The 24033-nt window shown below is 56.3% G+C and overlaps 2 protein-coding genes across 8 annotated transcripts in view; both read left to right on the top strand.

Moving 5' to 3' along the window:
• TACC2 (transforming acidic coiled-coil containing protein 2) overlaps positions 1–11048 on the top strand; it is a 176283-nt gene extending 165235 nt beyond the window's left edge. For 6 of the 7 annotated variants that reach the window (XM_016149087.2, XM_036223910.1, XM_036223909.1 and 3 more), the window contains 5 exons: positions 479–522; positions 6006–6166; positions 6369–6475; positions 6834–6954; positions 10492–11044. In XM_016149087.2, the coding sequence (XP_016004573.2) occupies positions 479–522; positions 6006–6166; positions 6369–6475; positions 6834–6954; positions 10492–10557 (499 nt within the window). In that variant the 3' untranslated portion in view covers positions 10558–11044. Of the gene's footprint in view, positions 1–478; positions 523–6005; positions 6167–6368; positions 6476–6833; positions 6955–10491 lie in introns of all 7 variants that reach the window. The other variant, XM_036223914.1, reaches the window with a different exon arrangement.
• A 6789-nt stretch (positions 11049–17837) lies between these two features.
• Positions 17838–24033, top strand: part of BTBD16 (BTB domain containing 16) — a 36828-nt gene continuing 30632 nt past the window's right edge. Inside the window, exons 1-2 of the mRNA XM_036223627.1 lie at positions 17838–19848; positions 23739–23812. Coding sequence (XP_036079520.1) covers positions 19676–19848; positions 23739–23812 — 247 coding nt within the window. The 5' untranslated portion in view covers positions 17838–19675. The remainder of the gene's footprint in view (positions 19849–23738; positions 23813–24033) is intronic.

Consider the following 24033-nt stretch of genomic DNA (forward strand, 5'->3'; position numbering starts at 1 on the left):
TCAGGGGAGGCTTCCTGGAGGACATAACATCTGAATTGGACCTTGAGAATCAGATAGACTGTGGGAGGAAATAGAGAGGGGACGTGAACGGCACGGGCAGGGGCCTGGCGGTGAGAAAGCCCCGAGCAGACAGGAGCTCGTTTGTTGTCACTGAGCCACTGTGTTCGTGGGTTGGCTGAGGGACACCGGGCCCGGGTGGCAGAGGGCCTCGTTTGTCCGGCTTACGGTTTGGCCTCCTGTTTCTTATCAGTGGGCAATGGGGGGGTGACACTGAGGGTCGGCACCAGGGCGTGGCGTCCAGGGTGATCCACTAGGAAAATGAACCTATCCGGATGCGGAAGTGGGGTGACCGTGACAAATAGGACTTGTTTGTCCCCTGCGCGTTAGGCAGGGCGACGATGCCCAGCACGTGGGCCGCGTGTGAAATTAAAAACCGTTTTGTGGTCGCGGTTCCAACACATTTTCGCTTCTCTTGCAGGAAAATAGTGGCCGAGTACGAGAAGACCATCGCTCAGATGATAGGTGAGTGTCCTGCCCGTCGGGGGCTCAGGCCCGCCTGAGGGTTCTCAGCTACGGGGGGCCTGGAAGGTAGACTCAGGGCACGCTCCCCTTAGAGCGTGAGGTCCCTCTGGGGCGGGGGGAGGCAGCCGTCTAGAGCAGAGAGCCTGGGGCCTTCTGGAAACATCTGCTAGAAGGTCCCTCAGCATCCTCCATGCCCATGGGAGTCACCTCAGTGGGCATCACGTGACCCGGCCAGGACTGCCCACCTCCTGAAGAAAGAGATTGTGTTCGTTCCTGGAATGATTGGGGGAGAGACTAGGAATCAAACCCCTAAACTCTAAAGTAGTTTAAACTCAAGTGACACAATACCCGCCTCAGCCTTCATACCTGGTCCAGGGCAAAGGTCGTAGAGCGTGTGGCCGTCCAGCTGCCGCCCCCCTGCTTCCCCTGTGACGTGGCAGTCCCTGTCACCTGATCACAGTGCTCTCTCCCCGAGGTGGGGCACGGCCTCGGAACCCGTCTCGACACAGCGTCCTGGCAGCAAGACCGGAGGCCGCTTTGGCTCTCAATGAAACAAGGCCTCGAGTGCCGAGTTACACACCCCTGAGCCTTTTTTTTTTTTTTTGTAATGAAAAGGATTTTGCAGAAGTCCCAAGCTCAAATTTTTTTTATACTAATGATCATGATGCAAAAATGATGTTATGACTCTAAGGGGAGGCAGGGTTTTTGCTTTCCTGCTTATTTATTCGCTTAGGTCCGTGACACCAGTTTTTAATAAAAATCTCGTGTTCCTACAAATATATGAAGTAAAACCCCAGCTCTCTGCGAACCATGGTTTCTGTGTCCAAGTTTGAAACTGTGCTAGCAGATGACCCGTCTCTTTCAAACGTGTAGATGTGTGTCGTACCGCACCTCTGGCTTCTCCCAAGGTAAATATGAGAGCAGCCTTGGGAATGCTGAAGAGGCTGACAATTGTTTTCCATTCAAAGCACCCTTAAATTTGATTTATTATAATAAAGGCCATATAATAAAGGCTCAGGGGGAAGCCCATTTGGGTGTTTCTAAGGATTAGCCTCACAGTGTCTGCTTTCTATCAAATGAAACCTCTTTATTAAATTGGTGTAAGAATTTATGAATACGTATGGATAAGATAAAAAAAAAAAAAAAAGCTCTTGGAATTGAAACTGCTGGTGAACGTGGCCAGGGTGAAGGATTTATGTCTTCCAATATACAGCGTTTGGCAAGCTGAGCACAGCCTTCTGGCCTCCTGGAGCCTCGGGTTGTGGAAACGCCACTCAGACCTCCGGTGGCTCGTCTGGAGACGTCCTTCCATGTCTCAGAGTCATATGTTTTCATTTTCGCTCTTGGTGATGACGTTTAGGCCAGTGTCGAAATGGGGGTAACAGGCCAGGAGCCCGTGCTACTCAGAGAAGGTTGCCCAGAGGCATCTTTCATTGCTTGGCTGGCAATTTTGATACAAGACGTCGCCTCTTGAAAACCAAGAGAGTGAAGAATCTCTCTCGTTGCACGAGTGGCCTGTCCTCGACGCGGGAGAAAGCTTATTCGACTCTGACGCTTTCCTTGCAGCCTGGTAGCTGGCGAGAGTAGCGAGAAGAGCAGCTTCAGTTCTAGACGGTCTGTGTGGAAGGAGCCCCCCGACGGCCGCACACGCCCACCGCTGCCCCCCAGCACTCCAAGCCTCTCCTCCCCCACCCCCCACCCCAGGGAGCTGGTATCGGGCTGAGAGGGTCCCTCGCTTTAAGAGCTGGGAACCTGCCCCTTTTGGATGTCTTCATTTTAGGGTGTTTGCAGGTCTCGCAGTTTGCTCCGCGAGACCCCTGCAGTGTCCCTAGCGGGGAGCAGCGTGGCCCCTCAGGGCGGCGCCTCGCCGTGTGTCCACCCCTCATTCCCTGTCCTCGCTCACCGTCTGCTTTTCCAGAGTTGGTTCTCAGCGGAAAGGGGCGCATCTGTGGTTGTCATCCGTCCATCGTTACTGCAGGTCACGGGTCGGGGCCACCGTAGACGACGAGGTCCTCGTGTCCTCGTAGGAGGTTGACTGCAGGCTGCAGCACAGCCGGGACCCGCGGTGGCTGTGGGCGGGATGCGCCTTCCGTGCGGGTGACCCACGCGTCTCTCCGCGTGTGGAAGAAACTACCATGTTTCTCATCTGGATTCATTTTCACTCACCTAACCAGCATTCCTTGTGGAAGGGGAACCCGAGGCCCAGAGAGCTGGGCAGTTCAGGACCAGAGTGGGTCCCGCCCACCCGCCCGCAGCCCTTCCCGGCGTGGCGGCCTCCGCTTAACCACCGCACGGGCTTCGCGTCCGCGCCACATCTGTATTGCCGTCGCGGTCCGTTCTCGTCCCGTGCTCCTAAAGAGGTGGTTTTATGTTCAAGTCGTGAATGTTTAGAATTCAGATCAGAAAGAGACCTCTGTGCTTTCTGCATTGCGGGTCGGTGCGAATTGATTTTTTTTTTTTCCTGCTTTCTAACAACTGCCCTGATTATCTGTTTTGCTTCCATTTTCTGTTGCTTCTTGCCCTTTGCTTGCAAAACAAACAGGCAAGCCCGGTAAGTAAATGCTTTTCACCTAATTTGACACCTGCCCATTGCAACCTTTGTTTGTTTGTTTACTTTTCTTTTTTCGTTACTTTTGCTTTTGTGTATTGGCTGCATCCCCACATGGTTTAATATGTTTTGCCTGGAAAAGCCAGAAAATCTTCACGATATCATTTTGTGGTTGAGTCTGAAACATCTTGGGTTTGGGGCTGATTTCCTGATTTGAGGAACCTAACTGCATTTGTAATTTACAACAAGATTTGTGAGCGGCACTGTCGCCTTCTCGGCCTCTTGGGAGCGGGGAAATTCCGTTGTCACGAGGGTTGTGTGGGGGAGGAATGGGAACCTCTGAGGCGGACCGAGCCTTGGATCCAGGAAATCAGATGAACGCCGTTTGATAAATGACCCCTTTCCAAGCCAGGCAGGATGTGTACATGACCTCACACCAGCCCGGAACGTGCGTTGTACGACGTGCTGAGAACTGAGAAAGCAGCTAAAACCCAGAGGATGAGGGGCATCCGACCGCTGGCGAGACGTGGGGGCGCCCCTCCCGTCAGGAGTCGGGATGGGGCGCGCAGGCCGCTGGCGGCTCTGTGCTTGCTGCACGTTACGCTCCCCCTTCATGGGTCACCGCGACGCGGCGGCTCGCCAGCTTGGGGGTGCTAGCGGTGCCGTCGATGACGGGTCACCGAACTGGGTTCTCACTGTGCGTTAAAGGCTTTCTATACATTTTCTTGTTCACTCTTCCCCAAAAGGCCATGAGACAAGTGCTGTGATCCCCCGTTCAGATGAGGAGGCTGAGGCTCAGGGGTTAGACACCCTGTCCCAGGCCACCCAGCCGGGAACAGCAGAGCGAGGACTTGAGCCCGGGCACTTGGACTGTGGCTCTGGGGCCTTCAGCTCTGCCCTGCTGTGGGGCTCTGAGGGGCAGGCATGGAGGGACAGCGGGCAGTTTTGAGGCCTGCGGTTCCCCGGGCATGGCCCGTGGACCAGCTGCCTCAGCATCTCTGGGGAACGTGTCATGGACACAAATTCTTGGCCCCACCCAGACTTACTGAATTGGGGTGCAGCAGTCTGTGCTTGAACAAAGCCCTCTGGTTTGGATGCATGCTCACGTGGGAAGACCCCTTATTTTGTAAATGAGACCTTAGGACTCCTAGAGTCAGGACCTGTGAGCGAGTTTATGTCAGGGCCAGAGCCGACACCAGGGTGGGGCCCCTGTGCACCCTCTTCCCTCCACAGGGCACACACAAAGGTGCCCGACTGCGGGGCACAGCAAGATGCCGACCTGGGGGAAGGCGCCCAAAGCAGCCTCTCCCTGCCTTTGAGGGAGCTGCTTCCTTCTAGGTCTGTTACTCAGAAGCCCGAGCAGAGACGTAGCTCTGAGCACGCCCATGGGTTCGGGTCTGGCTCTGCCGCTTCCTCAGCGGACAAGCGACTTAGCTTCTCCAACCCTGGCGCCTGCCGCGAAATGCAGATCAGAGACCTGCCTCGGGTTGTTTCCAGGCGCCCCTCGTGTTGAGTGTCCCGTGAGCCAGCCACTGCCATGGGCCCTAGGGCAGAGCAGTGACAAAACTGACTGAGAACCCTGCCCTTGCGGGGCGTGCGTCCCGGGGGAGATGGGCCGCCAGCAGACATGTGTGCGTGCACACACGTGCACACCCACGTCTGATCTGAGGATAGGGAGAGGAGAGGAGGTGTCTCCCGCGGATGCTCAGAGAAGGCGCCTCTGGGGAGGTCACCTGGGGCCCGCGCTCCCGGCAGAGGGCACAGCCGCGCCGAGCCCCGGGGCCAGAGGACAGAGGTGCGGGGGTTGGGGGTTGCACTCCCAGGCGCCTGGGGGGCTCCGAGCAGGAGGGAGGCGACCGGTGTAGACTTCCGGGCGGCGCGGCATGCTCGCCGCCGTGCTGTCGTGACCGTCGTCATTTCCGGATTCCGGAAGCCCATCCTGTGGCAGCCGCCCTCGGAGGCCGTTCCGGGCAGCGGGCGGCCCCCTCCCCGGCGACCTGGGGCCATCGGAGCGGCGGGCGCGCGGAGGCCCTTCCCGCGGGAGCTCAGAGTAGGGACGTCTCTCCTCCCCATTCCCTGCTGTCACCAGACTCCCAGACACCACGACAAGAGGTCCGTCACCCACCTGCGGCAGCACCAGGTCGGCATACAGGAGCCGGCCCCGTGCAGGCAAGGGGCCGTGGTACACAGCGTGCTCAGAGAAAGCCTTACCCGTAAACGTGTTCAAGGCCTTTGGGCAGAGTGTTAGCACCTGATGGCCCAGAGGTGGGTTGAGGACAGAGCAGTCCCTGACCCCAGGACCAGCCACTCTGAACGGGGCCAGAATTTGATCCTTTTGTACATAACCGAGAAACTCACCTGGACAGAAATAGCTCCACTTTTCTCAGAATTAAGACACCTGCTCTATCAGAGAAAATACCCCTTTCCGTGTGGAGCAGAGTTTTGGGGGTGACAATGACGTGGACTTCGGGTTAATGGGGTGTTTTAACGATGAAGAAACCGTTTTCTTTTCCAATGGCCATCCCTTTGGTGACAATTAGGAAGGCCAGCCCCTCACAGGCCAGGCTACAGGACCTTTTAACCTTGCCCAATGCAAAGCTCAGTAGCGATGTTTTCTTTTTCACCTGTAGATCTCTCTGTTTGCTGTCAACAACCAGATGGGCTCTCTGGGGTCCGCAGTGTAGACTTTTACGGGGCTGCACTGATCAGACCAAAGAATAGTAGCTATCACCCATCCCATCTGCTACTGCACAGGTCCGGGTTTGAGATGCAGGGGCTGCGGAGTCTGTTCCTTTAGAGGCGGAGTCCGGGTGGGCTTCGGGCGAGGGTCTCCCAAGTCTGAGATGCCCACTGGTTAGACTGAGGCCTTGCCAGCCCCTGAGTCCAGGCCCAGGTTCTATGGGCTCCATGGCTTTGTTCCTGTCTCTTCTGCCAGAGGACGAGCAGAGAGAGAAGTCGGTCTCGCACCAGACGGTCCAGCAGCTGGTGCTGGAGAAGGAGCAAGCCCTGGCGGACCTGAACTCCGTGGAGAAGTCTCTGGCCGACCTCTTCAGGAGATATGAGAAGATGAAGGAGGTCCTGGAGGGCTTCCGCAAGGTGCGTTGTGCTCGGGATGGGTGGGGCGGGAGACGGCGGATCCGGCGGGGAGAGGTGGCGGGGTTTCCGGAAGGCCGTCCTTGCAGGCCGGGGAGTCGGACGTGGTCGTCTGAGGTCACACCCTCACCACAGAGCTCTTGGGGTCCCCAGCACTCGTCGGCATGCCTTCCGTGGGCTCCACCCCTGTCCTCTGTCGTGTCAGAATGAAGAGGTGCTGAAGAAGTGTGCGCAGGAGTACCTGTCCCGGGTGAAGAAGGAGGAGCAGAGGTACCAGGCCCTGAAGGTGCACGCGGAGGAGAAGCTGGACAGGTAACGCGGCCGGGGCCGCTCCCACGGCAGGCTGGGGGCTCCAGCAGCACCCGTGGCATTGAGTCGCTTCTTCAGCACAATTCAGCACAGTCTGTGACGAGTGCACGCTCCGTGATCATGCACGTCGATAAGCGAAGGGTGCACGTTGTAATTTCCAGGGCACCCACTCAAAGCACCTCGGCATCATGACAGTGAGGGTTCGGAATAGGGGCTCTCGCGCGCTCCGGTGCTGGGCCTTTGTTGGTGGGAGCTGGAGCCCGACGGGTCCCCCAGCACAGAGCTGGCAGGGAGAAGATGGGGGGCATCCGCAGAGGTGGAGGATAATTTCCGAATCCTCCCCTCGCCCCCATTCCCGCAGGGCCAACGCTGAGATCGCCCAGGTCCGGGGCAAGGCCCAGCAGGAGCAGGCTGCCTACCAGGCCAGCCTGCGGAAGGAGCAGCTGCGAGTGGACGCTCTGGAAAGGACGCTGGAGCAGAAGGTAAGAGGCCCGGGCGGTGGCTTCCAGACAGGCAGGCAGGGCTGGCCGGACGCTCCGGCGACCTGAGGCTGGGCTTCCGCAGCGGCCCTCCGGGGACGAGTCCTTGCTTCGTGAGCACAGCCTTGCCCTCCCTCTGAAGAGCAAGCTTAACGCCAGCCCTAGACTGGCCCCCTTTCTGCCTTTGCGGGGGGAATAGCTGCTCACTGGGGTGTTTATTGCCGTTTTTCATTCCTTCTTAGCATTCGTTTGTTTGTCAAGTGTTTGTTAAGCCCCCGCGGTGGGCCGGGCGTGGTACGTCAACGCCAGCATTCAGCGTGCGTGCTGGCGAGTGGGCAGACGCAGAAGCGACTGGCCGCGTGCTCGTCTTTCCATGGACGGGTGGAGGCTCCTTCTGAAGTCCCTCAGCTTGTCCCCGGGTTTTCTGATTTCCCATGTGGTGCTCGGTCAGCCGTATGCAGTGTCTCCCTGGGTGTCCACATGAGAAGCCCCTTTTGCCGAGGAGCCCGTCCAAGTCTGAGTCGGGGTGAGCGTGGGCCAGGCAGGCCCCCTCCCCGGGTGCGTTTTCAAACTTGGGCCTTAGGGTTCCCCAGGATAGTCATCAGAGAGCCCAGGTGCCTGGGCGAGCAGCACTTCTCATGTACTGGGGCCTCGATGGGCAGTTGTGGGGGGTCCTTTGTGGGCAGGTGGCATCGGGAATCTGGCACGTCTCCCACATGGCCTCAGATGGGGCCCGCTCCGGTGCCCACACCCAGCCAGGTTCCAGTGGGGCTGGCTAGGGCCCCCCAAGGACGTCTGGGCCAAGCAGTGCTAATCCCTGCAATGGCAGATACGGCCTCTCTCTTCACCTGTGCGGGGTCAGGAAAGACCTCTGGGACAGGAGCCCCAGGTCCTTCCCCTGCCCTGCCGTTCCTCATGGCCCAGGGCAGGCCTCACGCCTCACTCGGTGTCCGGGTTTGTAATGCCGGGGGACTAAACCAGATGCTAGACGATCCCCTCTCGCACTGAGGGTTACGTGGCTCTAGTAACCGAATGAATTTCCCCGAGGTTCGAGGCTACGTGCTCACTCGGCCTCCAGCTGCCTCTGCCCCACAGTCGGCTGGGTCCTGGTTACCCAGGATGCTCACGTCCACCAGGTCATTTCACATCCTTCACCTTTTCCTCTTGGGGTGAAAAAGACAGACAGAGGTTTAATCGTAGAGACCGGCATTTTCACGTCCAAGGAGCCTGGACGATGCTGTGTGTGCTTAACCGCCTGTCCTCCAGGCTCCAGCGGTGGCTCTGTGCGTGGCCACAGGGACGAGCAGGGCGCTCAGAGCCATCAGACGCCAGCGCTCGCTCACGCACACAGTCCTCACCCGGCGTCGCTGCAGTCTTAGTGTTGAGTGGGTGTTTATTTTTATTCTTTGAATGTCGATAATCCACACATAGCACATTCGGTGACTCTTGAAAAGTGGAATATTCCTTTAAATGAAAGACCGTGTTCCCCAGTTATTTTGAGTGTTAAAGGAGTCGTAGAGTAAATGTTTCTGGGGAGAAATGTAACAGTTTGGTTGTCTGAGATTATTCCCTCCCCTTTCCATCAGGATGTGATGGTGTTTAAGTTGCATCAATTTGATGCAATCTAAGTAAGCAGAGGTCAAACGTGAACCAGGATAGATGTTTTCAAGGCACCCGGACTGTTCAGACTGTGCAGGTGCAAAATGAAGATGATGCTAGGTGTTTTGGGAAACTAAAAGACAAGGAAGAAATTGGGTCGCACAGTGCTGGATGACAGAAAAGATACAAACGTATGTGGAAATGTGATTTTGTCCTAAAAGAAAACTCGAGAGGAATGACGGTTCTTCCCTAAAGCGATAGAGAGGGGACAGTCTCTATTTTTAAAAGATCCAGAGGCGCGATTTCCCCAGGCCGTTCTTGCAGGAAGGTGTTGGGCGCTTTGCCCACTCAGCACTTCCTACGGGGTTTTGCCCAGTGAGCTGAGCTCTGTCATGGGCCGGTTCGCCTTGCAGTGGGGCTGGTGGTGCCAAGACCGAGCGCGGAGAACCTCCAGGAGTCGGCAGCTAGTGGGTCCGCTAGTGCCTCTCAGCAGCCATCAGTCACCAGACGTTAGGTTGATGAGTAAAACAGCCGAGCCGTGTGGGAGCCAGGCCGGCCTGGGTTTGCGTCCTGTGCTCGCCACATCTGGCCAGCACGAGGCTTAACGCCCCTGAGCCTCACAGTCTTCTCGCTGAACGGTGGTGACGTCCAGGGCTTCCATGGAGGGGCTGTCGTGAGAACGGGGTGTGCTGAGCATGGTGACCAGCACATGGAAGGCCCTCCGAGTGGCGGGAATATCACCGTTAGCAGCCCGGCAGCGGCAGGAGCGGCAGGGGCAGCAGCTTCAGGCTTAGGGGTCCGCGCTGCGTTCTCTGCAGAGCCCCGCCTTCCAGCGGGCCATGAACTCCCCACAGGAGGCAGGCTGAGGTGGTGTTCCAGGCGGGGCTCTCTGCTGGCGGGGGGCCGGGGGCCGCAGGACTGCAGTGAGCACTGAATTTCCTCTCCACTGAGGAGCCCAGATTCTTCCCAGGCACTGGCACAGTGCTGAGCGGCCGCAGGAGCCCCACCCAGAAACAGGACAGGTGGCTCCAGGCTGGAACCTGTCACAGGCGGTTCTGAGTTTCTGAGGAGGGGGCCTCGGTATAGCCTCAGGGGACAGGCTTGAGGTGAAGATGCAGATTCACCTTCCAGGGGGACTCAGAGGGAAAGCCGGCCGCAAAACGTTCCCAGGATACCCGAAAGATCTAGCCCCCGTAGAGAGGGCCATTCGGGGTGGGCGTTTGAGCCGGCTCAGCGTCAGGTCAGCATCTAGCCCATTGGAGAGCCGAGCCCCACGGCCGAGTTGGAGGCGTCGACCCCCTGGATCCCTGTTCCTAGAGGGTGGACGGTGTTGTCGGACCATCGGAGTGGGACGCACGTGTGGCTCCCCTGGACGGGGCTTCAGAGGACAGGCGAGGCGTGGCACGAGGAACACCCGAAGCCATCTCTTTCTGTCCCCCGCCCTCCCCGCGACCCCTTGTGTCAGGGCACTGCCTCATCAGGCATCCTCCGAGTAATGCCAGCGACCCCTGTTCGGGTAGACTGGCTCAACCCCTCCTGGTGGCATGTCTCAAAAAGGCCCCGAAGAGCTCACACCAGCCCACCCCTTAGTGTCCGCATCCTTCAGAGGCAAATCAGAGGAAGAGAACCAGTACTCGTTAGGCCTTTCTCGTGTGCTGGTCCCCGTGGAGCTTTACGTTAATCCTCAGACAGACGCCATTATCCACATTGTAGAGATAAGGCCGCCAAGGCTCAGAGGGGTTGTGTAATTTGCCCTACATTGCGCAGCTAGAGCTGGGCTGTGTATAGATCGTTCGGCTCCAAGTCATTTCCCAGGGGAACCAAGAGGTCTGGAGACCCCCGTGCCCCTGAAAATCCAATGGCCATCCTGATTGACTCGACTTCAGACAACCAAGAGATTTCGGCAACCTCTCTCTTTTTTTTTTTTGTCTTCGCCTGCAGAATAAAGAGATAGAAGAACTCACCAAGATTTGTGACGAACTGATTGCCAAAATGGGGAAAAGCTAACTCGGAACCAGACGTCTGGCCTCGACCGTTGCGTGCAATATGAGCGTTGGCACACTGCTGTCCCTCCGGCTCGAGGGACAGGCCCCGTTTTCACGTTTTCGTATGCACTGCTGTATTTCCTTTCTAAATGACGTTGATTCGATTGTATGCAGTACTAAGGAGACTATCAGGATTTCTTGCTATTGGTTTGCATTTTTCCTAGTATCCTTCATAGCAAGTTGACCTCAGAGTTCCTGTATCAGGGAGATTGTCTGATTCTCTAATAAAAGACAAATCGCTGACCTTGGCCTTGCCCTTTGTACATGAGTTCCCAGGGTGAGCGGCTTTTGGGTTTAATATGACCATGTACAGCTTACACAGGGACTCTTGCCTTAAGGAGTGTAAACTTGATCTGCATTTGCTGATTTGTTTAAAAAAAAAAAAAAAAGAAAATGCATGTTTCAAATAAAATTCTCTATTGTAAATAAATTTTTTTCTTTGGATCTTGGCAATATGTGTGGCTGTGATTTATTTTCTGGGAAGGGTTGAGTCTTTTCTTGCCTTTGTTAAATCCTATCAGATTTGGCTTTTTACTCTTCTCTGCCTGGGCTCACTCCTTTGTCCACAGACCTGAATAACATTTCCTTCGTCATCATGGCTGTGTTTATAAGTAACAACTAATGGGAAATATTGACTTGCTACGTAAATAATTAAGTGAATGTATTGAATTAGCTCGGATTTTGTTTTTAAGAAGTCTCTTTGACCTTTAGGGGGCAAAATCTAGTTTCCTTTATTGGCCTCTTCCCTCACTGTGTGCAGACCAACCCCGAAATATCCATCTCCCTCTAAAGGAACGGGAAAGGGTGATCAATGACCGGTGGGAGACAGGTTGTTAAGCCACTTTTGATATTAAACGAGGTATATGTGCCTGCCGTTAGTTAGATCTCTTAATTGCCCCTGATCCTCAGGGACCCCAGCTGCAGGGTGGGCATATGGGGGGGGGAGGGGCTGAGAAGGTGTCTCTGCCTCTCAGGACTGCCATAACAAATCACTGCAGACTTACCAGCGTCAAGCACCGTGAATTTATCCTCTCATGCTTCCGGAGGCCTGAAGTCCAAGATCAAAGTGTCGGTGGGGTTCGTTCCCTCTGGAGGCTCCGAGGGAGCCCGTGCCGACATCCCTCCCAGCTCCTGGTGGTGGCCGGCGCTCCTCGGCCTGTGGCTGCGTCACTCCGGTCTCTGCCTCTGTCACCTGCCCTTCTCCTCTCTGTGTCTCAGATTGCTCTCCTTTCTCATCAGGACACCAGTCACAGGATTTAGGGCCCACCCCGAATCCAGGATGATCTCGGTTACATCTGCAAAGACCCTCTTTCCAAATCAGGTCACGTTCATAGGTAGCGGAAGTTAGGATGTGGACGTACCTTTTGGGGGACCATGTGTGGTGTGCGGAATAAGCTTAGAAAGCAGACTGAGACTTTGATAACCCAGGCACAGTGGCTATGGGCTGCTGCCCTCGCATAGGGCCACCCGCGGCCCCAAGCGGGGTAGGCCTGGGCAGGCTTCGCTGTGTGTGGAGGGGCGGGGAGGGTAAGAAGGTCTCTTCTGTAACTTACAAGGCAGGCGAAGCTCGGCGGTACCGGGCAGCACCAGGAGAGAAAGGCAGTCGTCCACCGTGTACTCTTGGGCTCCATCAGGCAGAGCTGCCTCTGCAGGAGAGGAACTCAGCCTCTAGGGCCACTGCCTCCTTCGCCTCACGGCCAGCACTCTAAGCCGGGACAGGGGCCTGCTCGGTCCCATTGCCCAGCAACATCTGCTCCGTGCAGCCTCCTGGTGCACCTCAGGGACCATCCAGGGGCTCCTGCCCCCTCATCCGGGCGTCTCTCCTCACCCCCGTCCTCTCGGCAGCCCGGCTCCCGTCTCCCGGAAGCTTACGATCACTCACGTGATAATCTAAAATGTAGGTAAGACTGAAAACCCACCCTTAATCCTCAGACCAAGAGATGATAACCGTCAATGCTTTTGTGTTTCTTTTTCTATACTTTTCTGTTGACGTCTTGTGAAGGGGGAAAATTTTTCAAATGGCCAACTTCTGCTAATGTTAACCAGGGTGTGGTTCTAGGAGCTATCCTGTGCAAAGATATGCTAATGGCCAACTTCTGCTTCTGTAAACCTGCTTGCTTGTTTGATGTCGTTTTAGGCTTTATAAGCTGCCTCCTCTGGAAGCTCAGGACTGATCTCCTCTAACCCTGAGCAGTAGAGTCAGTCGCTGGCCGGCTAATAAAGGCTCACAATGCATCTCAATTGGCTCCGTGGGTCTTAGCTTTGAGTGAACCACAACAGTCTGAAATTTTTCTTTATAAAAGTGGAATTATTTGGAGTTGTGTGGCCACTAGTTACGGCCATCTGGGGTGGCCCTGTGTGCTGTGTTGTAAGCTTTTCTTAGCCTAATACTCTAACGTGGCCATTGTGTCGTGGTTAACATTTATATTGACAGATCTAGCTCTCAGCCATCATGTTGAATGGTTGCATGTGTTCTGTGGCACCAAATGTGTTTAACCACTGGCCCGCCGGCGGACATTTATATCACGTCCAGCGTTTTGCTATCATTATTCATGGGCGAGGAAATGAGTACCCTTTTGCATGGATGTTTATGAACATGAGTCTCTCCGTAGGCTAAAATCCTAAAGTGGGTAACCCAGGTGGACGGGGTCACTGTATTGACTCCAGCCGAAGGCCACTGGGAGCACACCTGTGATTGAACAAGGTGCGGTTACTGCTCATTGCAGTGGTGGGTGATGCCACTAGGGGGCGCCGGGGGTGTGTCGGTAAGGGGGGTTCTGAAGAGGCTTGTACGAAATTCCGGCTTGGGTCAGATGACTCTGGGGAGGGCTTAAGGAAGCAGTACCAAGCTCTGCTCTGTACTGGAAGCTGTGGGCATGGAGACAGTTCTCAGGTTGCGTATCTCAGTAAATCCCACCTGGAAGGAGAAGACTAGACTAAGGTAAAGCTGGATGTGTTTATATATTTGTGTGTGTGTGTGTGTGCGCGCGCGCGCATGCCATCTAATCTATCGTTTATCTAGTCTCCCCCCCGCCAACACACACACACACACATACCCTTTGGGGCATAGGAACTGGTCCCTCAGCTTCGGTCACTGTCTGCTGCCTATCAGCCCAGCCTAGCTTGGGACACGCTGACCCCGAGCCTGGCCTCAGTCCCACCTACATGCCTGGCCACCTCACTACATCTGCCCCTGGGGCCGCTGTGCAGTGTGTCTGGCCTCCAAGCCCCCTGCGGGTTGGGGTCAGCCACCTTTTCTCCTCCATTCACTTTGTGTAATGCCACATACCCTCGTAAACGTCCACCCTTGTGATGGCTGCTAAGGACTAGTCTAGTTACTTGGCTTTGCTGAGTGGGCCGAGCACAGAACACCAGCCCCTGACTGGTCACCCAGAGCTCCCCTGGCAGCGGCACCATCAACTGCGAGATTCTTAGCGTCTCTTAGAAGTGAACTTGGGTTTGCCAGGTCCATTGAAATTTCGAACTTCTACTAACTTTTTTTTTCGGCTCAGCATTTCCTTGGGGCTCTCAAGGTAAAGGTGCTTTTATCTCCATACCAAGATTGCCTCAGGGGGACAGTAGGCGGGACGGAGAGGGAGACAGAGAAGAGGGTGATAGGCACCGATGGCCGTGGGGGACACACGGGGGCACCTGGGGGGTTTCTTTGTTTTCACGTTTGGGGCTCAGCGCCTTAGGCGTGAGATCCGAAGGGCCTGAGGCCACCTGTCCGTTCCAGGCTCCTGACTCGGGGGAGCGGTCAGGGCTTTGCATGGGGCAGGCGAAGGAGGTGACGGGACCCGAGTGAGGACCGCCCGGCCTTGCGCCCGGGTCCCTTTCGTTTACTCTGTGGCCCACGTAGGATACTGAGGTTTCTTAGCGAAGCCCATCTGCTGCTTTCCAGTACATTCCACTTGGAGAATTGAGCCGGGCATGCCGGGCGCTCCAGTGGGCAGGGTGGAGGTGCTCACGCACCCAGGGCTTGCCGGCAGGAGAAGGGTGTCTACATGCGAGCGCCCGCCGGGGCTCCCTCGGGCTTGGCGCGCTAGCTCGCAATCCGGTAGTGGGAACTTTTTTATTTCCATTTTACAAGAAGGAAACGGAGGCTCAAACAAGTTAGAAACCTGGGTACGTGCCCGTGTTGCTCAGCCAGGCGATGAGGCAGCCAGTGTTGGGGCCCAGGTCTTCAGCAACTGCGAGGCGCCTTGCGTTCCCCAGGCCGACAGCTGCCTCTGCACGGAAGTCCAAGCAGCAGGTGGTGGGGAGGGAAGGCCCGGGCGGGCGGGAAGGCCCAGTGCCTGCTGCCCCTGCCTCCCTTCCTGAGCTGGTCTGACTGGGGCCCTGCCTTGCGTCTGGCCGGCTCCCGGGTTGTTTCTATGGACGAGAAAAGCCTGTTCTTTGTTCAGAGCTTGGGAGCGGCAGGGGCTCGCCCAGGTGAGCGTTGTTAGGCCGATGTGAGTGAGTGGCATTGCTCATAGTCAGGTAGTCAGCAGTCCCATGGCACTGCCCCAAGCTGGTGGCACCCAGCCAGGCTTTTGAGTTCCCTGGTCCGGAACAGCAATGGCAGAATCTGGAGAATTCACAGTTCTGTCTTACAGGTTTATTAGTGCCTGGGAAACGCAACTTGGAGATCAAAAGGGGTTGGACCAGGCAAAACCCAGACTCCTCGGCCCCTAAGAGCACTGGGAGATCGGCCCCTGAACCCCTTCCGGCTTCCCTTCCCCCCATGTCCCACCCCAGGGAGCAGACTGACTGCATGGTCATCTCTTCAGTAGGCACTGACCTCTCCAGTCCAGTCCAGCACAGGCTGTGCCCTCTACCTGGGACAGTCACACTGTCACCCCATCACCCCATCTCAGCTTACTTCCTCTTCCCGTAGGTCTCATCCTTGCTTTACTTCCTCCAGGGGACCCTCCTGAAACCTCCAGGCCTGGGCATTGTTTCAAAATGTAGGTTTTTGTATTATTCAGATAGGGCAAGGCTAACAGATCTGGAGACAGTTGCCACTGAAAAGATATTTTGTTACAGTTCCTAAGAGGAGGAGCCACCCAGGGCCACACGAAGAAGCCCCAGTGATGGGCAGAAGCCTCTTTGGGGGTTTCTGCAGGAAGGCGCAGGTGAGGCAAGGTAAGCAGGCTTAGGGTTGGCTGGACGGGGTCATTGCAGCAGGCTCTGGGGCAGAGGGGCTGACCGTAGTTTGGCACCTGGCCCTGGGGTGATTCAGGTAGGAGGACAGAGGAATAGTGGCCCCAAGGGAGAGAGCCCCATAAAAGAGGAGGAGGTTGGGATGTGGACCTGGGATGGGTTGGTATGCAGATGGAAGCCTCACCTGCATGCGGGTCCTTTTTACCATCTCTACGAACTGGCCAGCGCTGAGGGACGTGTCCCTCGGAGTCCGCAAGGCCCCGCGACATCAAAGCATCGGAATCGAAAGATGCTTAATACACTCAGGTGTTCCTCCGACGAGTTTCCGTAGCTCACTGGTCCAACACCCTGTGCACCGTGAGCTCAGAGGGGCAAGAGTAAAAAAAGTAGAAAAGGTGACTTTTTTAGGGAAGCGCATGAGTGTCTTGTTAAAAATAGTTATGTGGTTAATATAATAACTATTAAGAATCAACCAGCAAATATATTTCATTGATCAAATAAATTTACATTAAAAACATTGCAAGTAACAAAAAATTGTCAATGAAAAAGGAAGCCCGTGCTTCAAGAGATGCGTCGGGGACATGACATCGCAGGGCAAGTGAGAGCATGAAATCTCTCAGGCCCTCACCTTCCACCTCGCCCCATGCCTCACTCAGACCCTGTGGGGAGGGGTGGATGGAGCCAAGGCCAGGCAGGCATCTGGCTTAGGAACTCGGGAGTGTGGCACTGTGTCCCTCGAGTGGCCACGAGAGGGCGCCCATGGGCCTGCTCCCAGACGCGCCTCAGAAATGGTCCCCGAGGGACCCCGGCTGGCCCGTAGTGGACACGTTGGTCCAGGGCAATGTATTTCAAACCCTTCCATTGAGTGAAATCTGACATTGGGGCTCTACGTTCCAGGGGCAGGTGGCTGGGCAAAGTTGGGGTGGAGGGGACAGAGCAACAAAGGGGGAGCGAATCGGTCCGTCTGTGCCGAGACATCTGCCGAGATGCGACTGTGGCCCACACAGAAGCAGACACACGCACGCACGCACGCATGCGTGACCACGTGTGCACACACACACGCACACGCGCGGTGCTCATCCTCGGGCAAAAGCAGAGCAGCAGGTAGGTGCTGCGGCATCCGATTATCCAAGTCAGGAGACGTCGGCTGAGCCCGTAGTCCCGAGGGCTGCATTTGGTCGTGGGCTCTGTGGGGACACACGGTGGCTGAGCTGCCGTAGTCCACCCCACGGCAACCAGCTCCTCTGCAAGGCAGGACGTGGGTGTCGGGAGAGTAGAACCCCAGACCTGAGGGTGAGGAGGGGGCGCGTTCAGAGGCGCCTCCCATCCACAGGGTGTTTATAGTTTGTGGAGCGTGGTTGCAGGTGGGCCGAGCAGCCGCCTTCCCATTCCGCCCTACGATTCACGGGAGAAGCTGCACGTGAAGCCCCGGAGGGAGGCTGTCCTCGCTCTGTCGAGCTGTACTGACTCCGGGGACTTCGGTGCCCCCATAGGTCGGGGGTCCAGGACTTCGATGAACCACGTTCCTCCGTGTCATAGCTGGGAGGGACCCGAGAACCCTCCAGGCCAGTCTCCTCCTTTTCCAGAATGACTCTGCTCCTCCCCTACGGAGGGGGGAGGAAGCGTGTGGCACCCCAGCGGCTGGTGTCCGCGAGATGCCGCATCTCCTGCAGCCCCCAGCCCTGCGCCCGGAACAGGAAGTGCTCAGAACCTTCCCTGACGTTGCCACGGTGCCCACAACACCCCGAGGAAACCAGAGGCGCGCGCCCCTGCCAAAGCACCTTGGCCCCTAAAAGGAAAAAAGCGAGCCCCAGATGTCGTGAGCGCTCTGAGGAGCCCGCCTCAGGGGTGAACGGCCCCCAGCGATTCCGCAATCCGGAGACCCCGCAATGCGAGGGCCCCCCTTCGGCCAGCTGCCCCCGTAAGCGCCCGTGGTGGTGAGCGAGGGGGCTTCAGCGTGGTAAGTGTGGCGGGTACTTTTCATCCACTTGGAAACGTTTTCCATCCGCAGTGACCGGCTTGGCGGGCAGGGGCTTCGGGGTTCCAGTCTGGGAGGCGATGGGGGTCTGGGAGTCCAGGGACCATCGCGAGTAGCAAATTGTATGATCAGCCTACCTAGAGCCCTCTGGTCCCCGACCCCCGGGACAGGGTGAAGAATCACAGGTTGTCTCTTCTTCGCTTTGTCTGAGCCACGTTCCCAGCACAGAAGCAGAGAGTGGCCAGTCTACTACTGCGCTTTAAAAGTTGAGTATTCTCTTGATCGGATAACACGCACTCAAGGCTTTGCTCGTTGTTACTTTTGTGGCTAAACGTAGATCCTTGAGGCCGGTCTCCTCCATAATATTTTGAATAGACCCTTTGGAAATGTTTTGGAAATTCGAACTTGACCCGTTTTGTCTTCTAGGTGCTTCTTACCCTGCCGTGTAATCGCCACTATCATTCATGAAAATGCTGAACCCGGTAAGCAGATCGGCTCCCCAAGGGGCAGCGGAAGCACCTGGTTGCAGGTGCACCCCGAGTCTCCAGGCGGGGAGGGTCCTGCTCCACGGGGACCTCAAGCTTTGCCGGCTGACCGCTGGGAAGCGGAGTCAGAGTCCTGCTGCCTGAGCCACCTTCGTTCACATCACACGGTCTCCGACCACCCTCCCTATTCCGCACGGAGGCGTGGCTCCCCGTTTTGTCATTTGAATGGCACCGCCGCCATCGGCATCCTGATCCTCATTACCATTGTCATTTCACACGTGAGGACCAGGAGGCTCAACGACATTAAATGGCTTGCCCAAGGTCACACACCTAGTCACTGGCAATAATGAGATTAGAACTCAGACCCTCCTTATCGTGGCCCCTGGTCTCCCCACCACGGCGCTGGCGCCCACACGTGGCTTAGGATCAGTCACACCCATTCCTCGGGGTCCCTCATGGTGCACATTTCCTGGCTCGCTTTGCTTGAGCCACCATGTCTGAGTCCTCATCCTCATCCAGGCTGCATATTCTACTGCGCTCTTAAGGAAATCACTGAAAAAACATCCAAAAGTCCTTGCCCAGGGACCCAGCTGTTCCACGCGTGGGCGTAGACCCAAAACGATGGAGAACAGACGTTCAAACAGAAACCCGAACATGAGTGCTCATAGCAGCTCTAGGTGGAAACAGCCAAAAGGTGGAAAGGACCCGAGTGTCCACCAACTGATGAAGGATAAAACGTGGCCCGTCCACACAATGGAATATTATGCAGCCATACAAGGGAATGAAATCCGACACCTGCTACAACTTGGGCGAACCTTGAAGACATGATGCTAAGTGAAAGAAGCCATACTTGGAGGCCCACACATCGTGTAATTCCATTTCTATAAAATATCCACAAGAGCGAATCCACAGAGACAGAAAGCAGATCAATGGCTTTTAGGAGCTGGGGTGGGAGACTTGGGCGTGACAGCTTCATGGGGATGAGGTTTCCTTTGGGGATAATGCAAATGTTCTGAACTAGGTGGCGAGACGGTATATACTAAATGCCACTCGATTTACACTGCAAAAGGGATAAAATGGTGAATCTTATGGTTTGTGTTTTGTGCATTTTGCCACAATAAAAATAAAACCATTCCCTACCCAGGTTCCCCCCAGCTTGGCATCTCTCCGAATGGGTCACACATTAGGACAAGGACTTAGGGAACAGTTTCTCGAGGCGTAACCCCATCTCTGCTTGTGGGTGCTTCAGAGCTAACTGCAAAGAAACAACCTTCCTCCCTGACCTTGGCCTCTGCACTGACCACCCTAGGTCCTAAATCCCAAATTACTTTGTGGCTTGAAATCCTCTGTCTACTGAATGTATTCGCTTTGAGAAGATGGCTCATGAGACGTATGGGCCATGTGTGAAAACTGACGTCTTGATTTTCTTTCTGCTGTGCAGTTTGGGAAACCCGGCCTTTTTGTGAGGTTAAAAAATGACTCTCTTTCTTCCCAAACAGCACAGCATCCGGCTGGAACGCCGGCTAGCCGGCTCAACCAACCGGTGGCGTTTTCCCAAAGAGCCTTTCTCCCAGGACCTGCTGGCACTCTCCCAGATGTGCAAGGCCATGAGCATAGACTTCGATGAGGCCCTGAAGGACCCAGACAGGTGGGGAGACCAACGGCCCACGGCGCGGGGCGCCTGCTGGGGGCGAATCGCGTTTCCGGCCCACGCCCCGTGGTCAGGCCCCCTGATTGGGCCGATGGCCCGTCACGGGGCACATCTGTGAGCAAGGCCGCCTCTGGGCTCATCCTTTAGGGATGCACAGGGTCAGTGTGACCACTTCCTCTGAGAATGTCTGCGGGCGGTGATAGACGTCCAGAGAGAGACTGACCATTTTATTTTTCCCTGGATTTTCCTTTGCATTGGGAATTTTGGCCCCTAACAGGATTCTGTTATAAGTTTATCAACTGATTTGTTGACACACAAAACTTCGCTAGTCCTGGCTCAGTGCCTGCAGCATGATCGTGAACGCGCACGTCCACACGTCCACGCGGTCACCGGCTTCCTTCGGTGGGAAGCTGGCCCCACCCCGCACTCCCAAGGCTCCGAGCAGGGCTCCGAGCAGCAGGCCTAGAGCCTCACATCTCCGCATTACGAGTTCTTTCTTGCCTCTCCCGGGGACCCAGAGCTGGACTCTATTGCAGAAGGGCCACCTCACTTCCCTGGTGCTTTAGACCTGACCTGATGCCACTGCCCTCCCTGGACTGGCAGCACCCGCCTCATGAGCACACGGTCCAGTCTACCTGAGCGTGGCCAGTGTCCCCGGGCATCGCCTGCTGCAGAAAAGCCGCTGGCTCTGTGTTTGCTGAGCAAGCAGCCAGCTCTTCCCTTTCCAGACCTACTGGCCAGCCCTGCTCCAAGGCCCCTCCCGCCCCCACAGACGACTGACTGTGGTACATACATTCGAATAAATCAAAATCCATCCGCATTTGGGGTCTAAATTCTCTGATGCCCCTGCCTTAGAAAAGTTGCCTGCTGTGAATTGCTATTTCTGGCCTTGGCTATTGATCGCCTTAAACTATCCTGAGTTTATTTAGTACTTAGGGTTTTGCCTCGGTGCCTGGGCCAGGCTGGGGAGGCGGGCGCGGGAGCTGGGCCCGGGAGCGTAGGCAGACTGATCCGGAAAACTGACGAGGGTGGCTGGGCAGCGGGAGCAGAGGTCTCCAGGGGCTGGTCTGTGGCATCACTGAGCTAAGCCAGGGCTGGCGGAGGTGGCCGAGGGCTGTGGCGCGGAAGCCTGGCGATGATGGCAGTTGTGCTGGGCTTTAGGACCACTAAAAGCAGTCCATCGGGCAGGAGTAGAATTCCTTCTCCTCTGTGACCTTTAGTCAGTGGTGTAACCACGCTGAGCCTCAGTTTCCTCATCCGTGACGCGGTGATAGCAGCACGTCCCTGGAGGCGTTATCTTGAGGATTAAATCAGGCAGTACATGGGAAATGCTTCGCCCTGCTTCTGGCAAATAGTAGATGCTCCATAAATAGAGCGATCGTCTTAGCAGCCGTTTTAGCTATCGATCCGAGTTTTGGGGTGAGTCATCCCTGTGCTTGGCCGGCCGGCCAACCACCCGCACATTCCAGTCTGCCCCTTAGCGCCTTCCCCAGATGGAAGCACCTTTCCTGCAGCACGGCCGACCTGCCTCCCCACTTGGCGGTGCTGGGATGCTGTGGATCCAGAGGCAGGCTGAGGCAGGTCGGCACTCCGAGTGGGCTCATCACGTGTGTGTCTGGCAGTCAGCTGACCGGGGCTCAGCTCGGCAAGCATCTCAGGCTCTGCCTTCTTCCTGAGACCGCGGGCTAGCCTGGGCGTATCCTCGTCCTGGGGATGGCAGAGGGCGAGGGCGATCGCTCAGCCGCACGCATGCTCTTCCAACCTTCAGCTGTGTCACATCCACGAACATCCCCTTAGCCAGAGCAAGTCGCATGGCCAAACTCAAAGTCGAGGGCAGGAAATCAAAGCGGAGGTTTGCAGTTAACGAGCCAACGCCCTTTGGATGGTTTGCCGAAGGACGTCCATGCGTCCTTAAGAAACCCACAGAATTCTCCCCCTTCCCCTCTCGTTGCTCCACCACGGGTCATTCCTGGGGAGAGCGAGCCCCCAGCCTCACCCCGCATCCCCAGCATCCTCACGTGCCACTATATCACAGACCGTTTGGCCCCCAACAGTGAAGAGAACAACTCACAGATGCCATTTATTTCGTTAACGGTCTTAACCTGAACGCAGCCCTTAGAATCCGCAGCACCTGTGTGATAAATGGCACATCTGGGCCAGCAGCCATGACACCTGGAGTGACCGAGGCGATGTGCTCTCTCCTCGTCTGGCACCGCCCAGCTCCGCTGACGACACTGGTGTTTGTGAGGGCAGCTGAGCTCAGGGGCATTGCCCCATAGTTTCCAGGATCTCATTCTGAGATCACGGTCTGAACTCCTGACCTTGGCCAGCGTTTCCCAGACGTGTGACCTCAACCACCAGGGCCATTGAGTCTGGCTTAGGTCAGCTCCCCTGCTCCTGCTGGGTAAACAGCTCAGGCTCTCACCGCCTTCCTGGGGCTGAGTCACTCGGAAGGGATGTCACATGGTCGATATTATTCTGGACGCAGGTTCCCCCACGCAGCCTGGCCCACGAGGCTCCTGGGGTCGTTGAAACAGCATGGCAAGGATGACACTGACCAGCTGAGGTCATCACGTAGCCCTTGGCTGGTTGGCTTTTTGGGGGTGACCGTCTTCAAGCTGCGAATATGTGGCTCAGACTTTGTTTCATTTCCTTGCTCGGCGGGATGAATCAGTGTTTACGGAAAAGCACCTTATCTTTACAAATCGTTCAGTCATTGAACAGGTGTTTTTTTGAGCCCTTGAACCATAGCTGTGCTAGGCTTACAGCAGTAAATAGACCCCACGTCTGCCTTTATGGGAAGCAGAGGATGCATGAGTAAACAGGTGACTCCGAGACACTGTAGACAGAGTTTTAATGGGGGTAGTGCCCGGGCGGGCAGCAGGGAGAGCCGCCAGCCCAGCCTGCCCCGAGAAAGCAATGATTCAGCTGATTCGGATGAGTGGGAGAAGGCGAGAAGGGCCCTCTGGGCAGAGGGAGCTGTGCGTCCAGCGGAAGGGAAACAAGACGGCGGGGTAGGCTGCTGAGGGGGGCCAGAGCGGGGAGGGGACGAGAGCACAGGCACACGCGGGGACCTGGGGGCCATGCTAAGGAACTGGAGCTTCCCCCCCGGAGCCCTGGGGGACACCGAAGGACCTCAGCCAAAGACAGGCCAGGCCAGATATGCATCTCGGGTGGTCCCTTGGGCTGCAGGGTGGGGTGTGCATCAGAAGGGAGCCCGCGGGGGGCGGGAGAGGGCCAGTGCTGGCGGAGAGATGCTGGCTCGGAGGACGGTCCAAGCAACGAGGGCAACGAGAGATGGACGCAAATGATCTTTCATCAGATCTAGGCAGGAGATCAGATGTGACAGCTCAGTGTGCTGTCCTGGGCCTCGGGGGGCTGGTGGAGGCGTCTCCTGACACAGGGAACCCTGGCGAAGGAGCAGGCGTGGTCCGGGGTAGATGCCAAGTGGAGTTTTCAGTCACATCGAGACTGGGGAGTGCGTGACCCCCGGACAGCGTGTTCCAGACATCCCCAGAAATGCCAGAACCCTCTCTTCCTTACTCTAGTAGATATTTATCAAGTACCTACTATGTGCTAGACGTTGTTTTAGACACTCACTCAAAGAGGTGCCATTCAGGCAGCCACACATGGCCTCAGACACCTCACTGAGGCCGACCCACAAACCGAACACGGGAACAACGTTCCGATGCAGCCGTCAGACCGAGATTGCAGTTTACCAGCTCGGCAGACAAATGGCAATCGGAGGACCCTGCCCCCGAGGGCGAGATATGATCACGTTGATTGACGGGTGCTTTCGGGGCGCTTCCTCTGACAGGGGTGATACAGGTTGCGGTTGGAGAAAAACATATTGACTCTTGGATCTTTCGTTTGTGTTTTTCCTTGAGGTTGTGCATTTTGAAGAGTCGGAAGGGTTTCTCTGAGAATTTGAAGAACAAGGCCCTCCAAAGGCGGGACACCGGTGAGTTCTTGTCGCCAGGGGATTCGGTCAGAACGTCGCTGACCTCAGGGAATCTTGTGGTCTCCTATGGGAGGACACCAGACCACAGTCGCTGCCCACTGCACCGAGTCTGACCTGTTATAGATGCCTGTAAATATTTGCCAGATGCAGGATGAACAGCACCAAGCTGAGCAAACACGTTTTCACGGGCTAATAATGGTCACGGGACAGGCAGAGGTGTG

This window comes from Rousettus aegyptiacus, unplaced genomic scaffold (assembly GCF_014176215.1).
Source record: "Rousettus aegyptiacus isolate mRouAeg1 unplaced genomic scaffold, mRouAeg1.p scaffold_m13_p_6, whole genome shotgun sequence".
In the NCBI taxonomy this organism is placed as follows: Eukaryota; Metazoa; Chordata; class Mammalia; order Chiroptera; family Pteropodidae; genus Rousettus; species Rousettus aegyptiacus.